The sequence below is a fragment of the Populus trichocarpa genome, chromosome 6 (assembly GCF_000002775.5).
Source record: "Populus trichocarpa isolate Nisqually-1 chromosome 6, P.trichocarpa_v4.1, whole genome shotgun sequence".
NCBI classification, from domain to species: Eukaryota; Viridiplantae; Streptophyta; class Magnoliopsida; order Malpighiales; family Salicaceae; genus Populus; species Populus trichocarpa.
In genome coordinates, this window is record NC_037290.2 from 9002976 (window position 1) to 9011966 (window position 8991).

The 8991-nt window shown below is 31.3% G+C and overlaps 1 protein-coding gene across 2 annotated transcripts; it reads right to left on the bottom strand.

The window, feature by feature from the left end:
• Positions 1-5296: 5296 nt before the first annotated feature.
• LOC18100064 (uncharacterized) lies at positions 5297-7072 on the bottom strand. 2 transcript variants are annotated; one of them, XM_006381247.3, is made up of 4 exons: positions 6647-7072; positions 6072-6182; positions 5794-5874; positions 5297-5668 (listed from the first exon to the last, which is right to left on the bottom strand). In XM_006381247.3, the coding sequence occupies exons 1-4, from the start codon at positions 6884-6886 to the stop codon at positions 5594-5596; spliced, it is 507 nt and encodes a 168-aa protein (XP_006381309.1). In that variant the 5' UTR covers positions 6887-7072; the 3' UTR covers positions 5297-5593. The 2 variants fall into 2 exon arrangements, with proteins under 2 accessions (XP_006381309.1, XP_006381310.1); XM_006381248.3 differs by having other exon boundaries at positions 5297-5677; positions 6647-7063.
• Between the last annotated feature and the right edge of the window lie 1919 nt (positions 7073-8991).

An 8991-nucleotide genomic window follows, 5' to 3' on the forward strand; every position in this document is an offset into this window, starting at 1 on the left:
TATTTTATATAATTGTTTTTCTTTTTGAAGATTTTTTTTGGCTTCTTAAAATTCTTGAAAAAAATAACTAGTGTAATGAAAAAGAGTTCAAATAAAAAACTAACAATAAAAGTGCAAATACAAAAGTAAATTCTAATGATAGTATTTAATTCTCCATTAGGGTGTATATATCTTTACTAGGTCAGTGGTATACACTACGCCATGGTTATATATATATATATATATATATATATATAGCGTTGTTAACCTGTTTTTTAGTTTAAAAAAAACAACTTAATTATGAATTCAGAATTTTATGTATATTAAACAATATCTTTTTTAAATAATGAGATAATAGCATATTGAATGACATCATTTTTAAAAAATATTGATACGACGACAAATCAAATTGACCCGGACCAACCATAAAGAACTTGCAAAATCCATAACTTGAGTTATGATATACCGATAAACCTATATAAAACAAATCAAAAAAATAATAAAGCCTAATTCCCAAAATAGCTTAATGTTGAAGGAAGATATTGAAAAAAAAATTCAATCTAAAAAAAGAATAAAAAAAGGCTAGAGCCAGGTAAACCGGTCGAACCAGCTACACGAGTCATAAGAATATGATAACCCCTATAGAAAGCAAACTGAAAGAAATCACGAAGTCCAATTACCAATCAATCTAATGTTAGAGGACAAAACTACAAAAAAAAATCTATTAAGAAAAACAAAAAAAAATACTTGAGACGACCCAAGCTAATTTGTCATACTTGCAACTCGATTCATGAGAGCAAGATAACTCCATAGAAAGGGAATAAAAAGAAATGATAAATCTCAATTCTTAATCAACATAATGTGAAATAATGGAATTGAAAAAAAAATCAATTTACAAAAAGGCTAAAAATGAGACCCAAGTCAACCCGAACGAACCTTCTAGATCTGTGATCCAGGTTATAAGACCATGATTACCATACAGAAGACAAATAAAAAAATTATGAAACTCAATCCCCGACCAACTCAATGGTGGAGGATGAATTCGAAAAAATATTAAAAAAAACCTGAGTAAACTTGGGTCAACTCGAAAAACCCACAAATTCGATCATGACACCGTGATTACCCCATAGGAAGCAAATAAAAAAAATATTATCTAGCCCATTGTAAACCCTGAGTAATTCAAAACTATATGAAATTCTAAAATGAAATGAATTCATGGAAAATATATAAACAACAATATAAATATGTTTAGATGTATATTGGAAGGACAATGAGATAAAGGATCCAATGTTATGAAATCAATGAAATGATTTTTTGAAGTGAAAAATTATGACTGAAAATAAAATGAGATAATCAAATAAATGATATAATTTGGAAGAGAATTATTCACTAAATAAAGGTCGAATATTGGTAATTTTAACTAGGGTTTGTACTTTGTTGTACTAGAAAACCAAAGGAATTACTCGGAATCAATTAAGTGGCATGAGAGAAGGCTATAATGGGAATTAAAAGAAAAGAATTTAGCTCTCCCTTTGTAAAGGGAGGTTGACGACTAAAAACGAAGAAAATCTTCCTTTATTCTCTTATTTCCTTGTAAACTTCTTCATAACAAAATATGAGATCTTGTGTTTAAAAGTGATAGAGGGGATTGGAAGGGTAAACACACAAACCCAAAGGCTTAGAAGAGAGTTATAGAGAGAGTGTGTGCTGGTAAAGAGAGAGTGTGTGCTGGTAAAGAGAGAATCACATTGATTTTGAGGGAAAGGAAGAAGGATAGGAAGAAAATTCATTTGATTTGCATTCGGTACTCAAATAATTGTCTGGTAAGGTGCCCTAAGTACATTTGAACAAGTTAATTAGTGTTCAATTAGTTGTAGTTGGGAATTATGATAATTGAGCTAGGGTTTATATTGGAAAATTTAGGAATAATGTAAATTCTCATGAAATTAACCTATTGGGACTATAAAAGGGTATAGGGGAAGTAAAACCATGAAGAAATTATGACAACCCAAGGACGTCCTAAGAGCTGGCCATAACGGGGATGGATTGGGAGTTTTGAAATTGTGTTATATATGGAATTATGTTGTATATGTGTATATTCATGTGTGAATAGAAGTTTCAAATGGATTGTTGTTTAATGTTATGTTTGAATTTTCATATAATTTACGAATTGAATTCCTTGAATAGATATTTAGTTAAAGGTTAAATTGTGTATTTAGAATGAATCAATATAAAAAACTTGAAATGAATGATTATATTCAAGATGAATAAATGAATTGGGTTTTTGTATAAATACATATGATATGAATGAATTATGTTTCGACAAGACAATAACTAATTGGATAACCTGTTAATATAAAAAAGAACTTCAGAATGGGATAACGAGGAGGAGCTTGACAAAATCAAATTTCAGGTAGATACTTTGTACCTGGTAAGCAACTCAATTTAATAAGTTCTCATTTAGTTTTGTTTCAATTGTGTTGGTGTATGTGACATAAATAGTGAGAGTTGATGAGATAGTTGAAAAGAATGAAATAAGTATTATGATTGGCAACTATGAAGGTTAGCCAAATTGATCAATATCCATTTGAGATTACTGGATTGAATGGCTTCTGAACGGGAATGCTGACTTGATTGGCAACCATGAGGGTTAACTGGATTGATCGGTATCTATTTAGGATTACCGGGTTGAATGACTTCAAAATAGCAATGCTGAAATGATTAGCAACTATAAAGGTTAGCCCGATTTATTGGTATCCAATTGGGATTAATGCATATAGTGGCTTCCAAATAGGAATGCCGGAGTGATCGACCATTGAAGGTCTTATATGATTTTTATTCAATCAATAAAAATGAGATTAAAGTTGAAGGAAAGTTGTATAAGATCATGCAGTTCATGAGGAGCTATAAAGTATTTTGTAATAATATAGATTTATGTAATGAAATGTTGATCTTTATTTCAAGTTCTTCGCTGGATCGCCATGAGTGAATTTCAATCATTATTCTTTTGTTGTAGTTGATAGGTGAGAATTGTTCTCATTTTTGTGTAAGTAAGCTATTGTATTATAACTCTTATTATTATCTTATGTTATGTAAGTAAAATATGTAAGTTTCAAATGTTATATTAGTAATGGCATATAAAGAAGCAACTTATTTTGGATGTTTTGTGTGTGTGTGTGTGTAATCTTTTGTTGTAATTGGTAGGTGGAAATTGTTCTTGATTTTGTATAGGTAAGTTCTTGTATTGTAAACTCTTATTATTATCTTATGTTATATGACTAAAATATATAAGTTTCAAATGTTATATTAGTAATGGCACATAAAGAAGCAACTCATTTTGGATGTTTTACACACACACTTTTCAATTAGTTCATTGTATGTCATTTATTAGTATATGTTACTTGCATTTGTTGTCACCATGAAATCAATGAAAGATGATATAAGGATAAGTGAATGAATGAGTCAAGTTTCATTCGAGTTGAGTATTGGTCTAAAATGAATAGATCGGTTTTGTGTTGATTGATATACGTTTGTTGTAAAGATAAGATTAGTCTAAAAAAACCGATATTTGAAGTATTGCACAAACTGATCAACCGTTTAAGATCACCAAATGATCTGGTTAACCAATTGATAGGAAGAACAATGAAATTGGTTACTGTCTAATTTGATTGATAAAACCAGCTGACCGTTTGTTCTACCGTTAAGGACATCGATGAAATTTAGTAATATTCGATCAACTGATTGGTTGTGTCAATATGAACCGATCGACCATTTTAACTGACAGTGAACTCTTATTATTTCAAAAAAAAATGTGATTTTCTAAATTTAAAAACAAAATTGTGCATTACTTAATTAAGAAAAATGGAGATGTCACACTTAATTACCAACAAGCCCAATATTGAAGAATAAAATTGAAAAAAAAATAGATAGTAAAAATAACAATTAAAATAATAATTAAATTTGACAAAAATAAAAATTAACTAAAAACAAAAAATTGACAGGCCACTTTGATCTTTTAAAGACTGTAGACGTGAAATTTGAGGTGATGAGACAGAAAAGAGATAGGAAAAAAAGAAACAGGAATGGTTTGCTAGAGCCGAATCGGACGACAACCATCCACGCACATTGCCACATGGAGGCAGGCCACAACAAGACGATTTGAGACACCATGGACGAGTGGAATTGGACGTCGAAGGCCACCACACACATCACCCAAGTATGGAGGCCTTACACATGCGGAAGCAACTTTTCCCAATATTTTTTTATTTTTGGACCAGTCTCTAAATTAGAAAGTTTCAATTTTATCCCTGAAGTTTTAATTGTCTGAAATCGATGAAATCAAATTTGTTTTTTTTCTCTCTCAAATCAAGCACCAATGTTTTTTTGCCAACACTTTCAGAATCTCAAGCAAAGCGATCCAATATAAACCATAAGATTCGATCCTAAATCAACGAAGCATTAAAAGGATGAGATTGAAAGAAACACTTGAGCAACAAAAAAAAACATTATAGATTACATTATAGATTTATGATTGCAATCCATAGTGCACATGAATATTGTGATACAAGAAAAACGGCTACAATAAATGTTGTATATCTCTTTTAGTTTCTTTCAATAATAATAGTCTAATATTGAATAAAGCATCATTGTATCAACACTCTTGCTTTCGTGTACTTTTTCTACGTATTTGGAGTAGGTGTAGAATAAAACTATAAAATACACCTTTCTCGGAAACCATCTATTTTTCCTTCGCAGTTCCCACGAAAAAAATAGCATAGCACTGCACTGTACAAATTTGATTGGCTTGCATATATTCCGGGACGTATAATTGTCATGTATAAAACACACAGTCGTCCTGATTGTCAAGGCAACCAATCTTTCCTTCAAATTTGCTTGGCTTACTGTTAATCAGGAAGGCTGAGAGTCCAATCTCTAAGGTTCTAGCTATGCGAGAGACCAACGGAATATGAGCAAATGATCAAACACAATTTTTCCGGGAATTAATTGAGAATATGGGACGAATAGAATTCGATTAAATTGCGATCTTGCTTGTCATTAGCACCATCTGAGGCAAACCACTGAGGTAGCTTGCGCTCTTGACAGGCCACAGCAAGTAACAGCAATGTTTATGGCTCCATGTCAAGGAACAACTTCAAAAGTGAAACCCTCTCACAGTATTCCATTGGCCTCATGATCACCAGAAGTTTTACTTCCATTTATTTCTTACGAGGGGGCAAAAAAAAGAAGAAAAACACTTGAACTTCTATTTAACATATCATGGGGGTTGAAAATAGTAAAACGACGGTCTTGGCATCCGTTCTTCAGAACAAACTCAAAGTAAAACTAAAAGACACAGCATTACAAAGTTGAACATACACGGAAAAAGAAAGAAAGAAAGCAAAATGCAGAGGCAAGATACATTTAGTTACAAACCTGCTTATAAGGTATTTCGTCTCCTAAATCAGCTAAAACTTCATCAAATATTTTCTAATTAAAACAAACAAAGGAGAATTCACCAAGCCAGAAAGAACACCAATATATAATTATAAAAAGTTACCTTAAATACATCACACAAACCTAATCAGTTATCACCACTAAGGCTGCTGCTCTATAATCAGTGCATGGAGTCTATGTTCTTACTCAGCTCCTCCAGCTTTTTCAGCCTCAACCTCTCGCTTTCACTCACGAGCTGTTCAAACTCAAAGACATAAGGAATTTAAATTAGAAAAAAAGAGCATATACAGGCTTTCAATTTCCATTATTTCTGCTTTAGTTTCATGAACTCGTATAAATAGAACCAAATATGAAACTCACCTCCATTAATTTGGTTATGAGCTGTACTTTCTCCTTGTTCTTATCATTGAAGGCCTCAAGGGCATCCTTGTATTCTTTCTCCTGCGGCAAAACATAAATCCCAATTCAATGGTCCTCTCCATGAGCGAGCAGCACACACAACAAGAACAACCAAGCCTCAATTGCAAACTAACTAGTTAGGGTAGGCTATATGGATTGTCCTGTGCCATTCGGGGTGATAACACACACACAAATAAATCCAGATAATTGAATTAATTTTTATCCATATGAAATTTTACCTTCTTCTGCACAGTATGTCCTAATGGCTTCAATTCTTTGTTCACTGTATCAATCTTCTTGCGGACAACAGCAACTTCCTTCCTCATGGGATCTGCAAGCGCTTCAAGCTCCTGCAGGTAGATTTATAAATTAATTGAAGCCCGGAAGCTTTACCAGATAAAAATACAAATCTTTCATGTCAAGGACGGACAGTTTATAAAGCAAAAACCCAATTACATCCATAAAAAAAAATTAGTACTAATAGTAGAGGTTTTTGAGCTTTTAAGTCTCACAGCCTGTTTCATGTCGTTGACTTGAAAAACATTAATCAGGCAAGGTTAATCTCGTCAGTTCTTGTAGTAAATTTATGAAAAAAAAACCAAAATTAGTAATTGCATCTGTACTTTTTGAAGTTGAAAAAAGTCTTTCTTTTGGCATCAAAACCCTAGGTGTTTCTAAGAAATTCATGTCAATGTTTTTGGCTGGTTTAGATCAGTGAGAAATATCATTTAATTAGTCACAACAAAACTTGAGATTAAAAGAATGAAATCAAGAGAATTGCAGAAATATACAAATTAATTGAAGTGCGTAGTACCTCACGAATCATGGCTAAGCGCTTGGTCTCCTCCTCAACACGGCCCAACTGAGCTTGAACCTTCTCTCTGACCTCCATTTTCTTCTTTTCGATCTCTTCTTCTTTGGCTCTAAAAGTAGAGAGAGCAGACCTTGACATCTCTTCATCTTCTTTAGACATTTGGCTGCTAAAGCTAAGGCTGCCTGAGTTTTGCACCGTTAGCTGGTTCTGTTGCTGAGGCTGCTGCTCCATTTTCTGCATCAACTAATTAATTCAAGCTTCCCAGAAAGAAAAAAACCCTTCTTCTCTCTTGAATCCTTCTCTTTCTCTGTCTCTCTGTCTCTCTCTCTCTTTCTCTGTGTTGTGTGTGTGTGTGTCTTTGCTTTTGCTTTCTTGGGTATTATGATATGATGGGCTTAGCACAGCTGCTCCCTTTTTCTTTCTTTCTTTTCTTTTTTCTTTTCTTTTTCTGTTGCAAGTGGTTCTATATAAACAAAGATAAAATGGCTGGCTGGCTGGCTGGCTTTAGAAAAAGTTAATAAAGCGGCCAAGCCAGCTTATTCTCTCTGTTTTCGTGTTTTTTTTTTCATAAACCGAAATTGAGAATTTTACAAGAAAAGGGCAAGTAGATGAAATGACCAAACTGCCACAACCTACCGATAAAGTTAGGGATTTCAACTTTACTGAATCAAATGCGACCCTGAAAATTTTGAAATGCTGTCTGTCTCATTCTCACATAATTATACACCTGAACCCCACATGACAAGCTAAGAAACCCTTTTCAGATTTCAAATTTTGAATTAATTATTTCGTTACCATGAATGAATAAATAAATAAATAAATAAAAAGACAGTAAAAAAAACCTAGATCTGTGATTAATCTTAACTAGTTCGATGTCGTGCTCCGCCGCGGTGCTGGTGATATCGAGAAAGAAAATTTACAAGTTATGGTACAAAACATAGGAAAAAGCAAGCAATGCTACACGGCACTTCTCGAATCTTATTTTTATTTATTTATATGAAATTAAAATAAAAATATGCAGGAAAGGTAATGATTAAAATTTTAAAAATTAAAAGATATATTCGTTTGGTAAAAATTGACCACTCTTATTTATATTTATTTTTTTATTTTTGTTTTGATTATAACATGTCATTTTGTTACCAACAACATGATTCGTAGCATAGAAACTAATTACAATTCTAATAAATATTCTAGTAACTTGAACTAAAGATAAAAAAAAATTATTTTTTAAAAACAAAAGACTTCTTGTCCTTATTCAAGTATTTTTTTTAATGAAAATATGTTTTTTATTAGAAGTATTATTTTTAAAATAAACATTATTATAATCGTGAAAGAAAATTTAATAGAGAAATTACATATTGATCATTTTTATACACTTATTGAATAACTCTTTGAATATCAATTGATATTTCATTCTTATTGAATATCAATTAGTTAAATATTGCATAAATTATATATAAAAAAAACTATGAAAAAAATAACAAAATTGATATTTCATTCTTATTGAATATCAATTAGTTAAATATTGCATAAATTAAGAATTCAGGGATTAAACAGTAGTTTTACACACCCTTTTAAATATTGGACTCTGTTTTTTTTTTCTTTATTTTTTAAATTATTTTTTTAACTACAATTGAAAATCATAATTAGCTGTAGGATTAAGAGTGCCGTCCATAATGCTTTGTGCGTGAATGAACAATTCATTGTTTTTATTGTCACTGTCATGTAATATCACCGCAGTCCACCGGTTTCTGTCTTGTTTTTACCATATGAAATGGAATTCGCCTGAGGGCTGCCGTATAGATATGGGCGTTGGTGGATGGAAAACTCCAGCTATATATGTACATGGTCCAGCGTTATTGACACGAGACAAGACCACTAATTTGTCTATTTATTAGCACTTCTTGTTTCAAATTTTTGTGGGTTTAAATGACAAAAATCACCTCTCTTTTTATCAAGCACACGGTCGAAAAGATATTTTATTTGATGATGTTTGGAATTGTAATTATATTTACTTTTTAAAATAATTTTTTATTTAGAAATATATTAAAATAATATATTTTTTTTAAAAAAATTATTTTTGATATTAACCAGATCTAAAAATAGAAAAAAAATTATTTAAAACAATAAATTTTTTTTGTTTTTTTCAAATATAATTTTAAAATATAAAAACAAAATACCCAAATGTAATATCACTTGAGTCTGAACTGAGTCCAAAAAAATAAAATCCTCAATAGAATCCCAGCTCAATGGTTAAGACAAGTATCCGTACCATTTAAATTTATGACAAAATTAATGTCATTTTAAGTGTGTCCTTTTTCCTCATTTATGTTAAAACTTGTATC

Bases quoted from the DNA above. Each gene is read 5' to 3' on its own strand.
- LOC18100064 (XM_006381248.3), bottom strand. From the start codon at position 6,886: ATGCAGAAAATGGAGCAGCAGCCTCAGCAACAGAACCAGCTAACGGTG. The intron at 5,875-6,071 runs GTAAAATTTCAT...GTTTTGCCGCAG, and splicing joins GACATACTGTGCAGAAGAAG to GAGAAAGAATACAAGGATGC. The intron at 5,678-5,793 runs GTGAGTTTCATA...TATGTCTTTGAG, and splicing joins TCATAACCAAATTAATGGAG to TTTGAACAGCTCGTGAGTGA.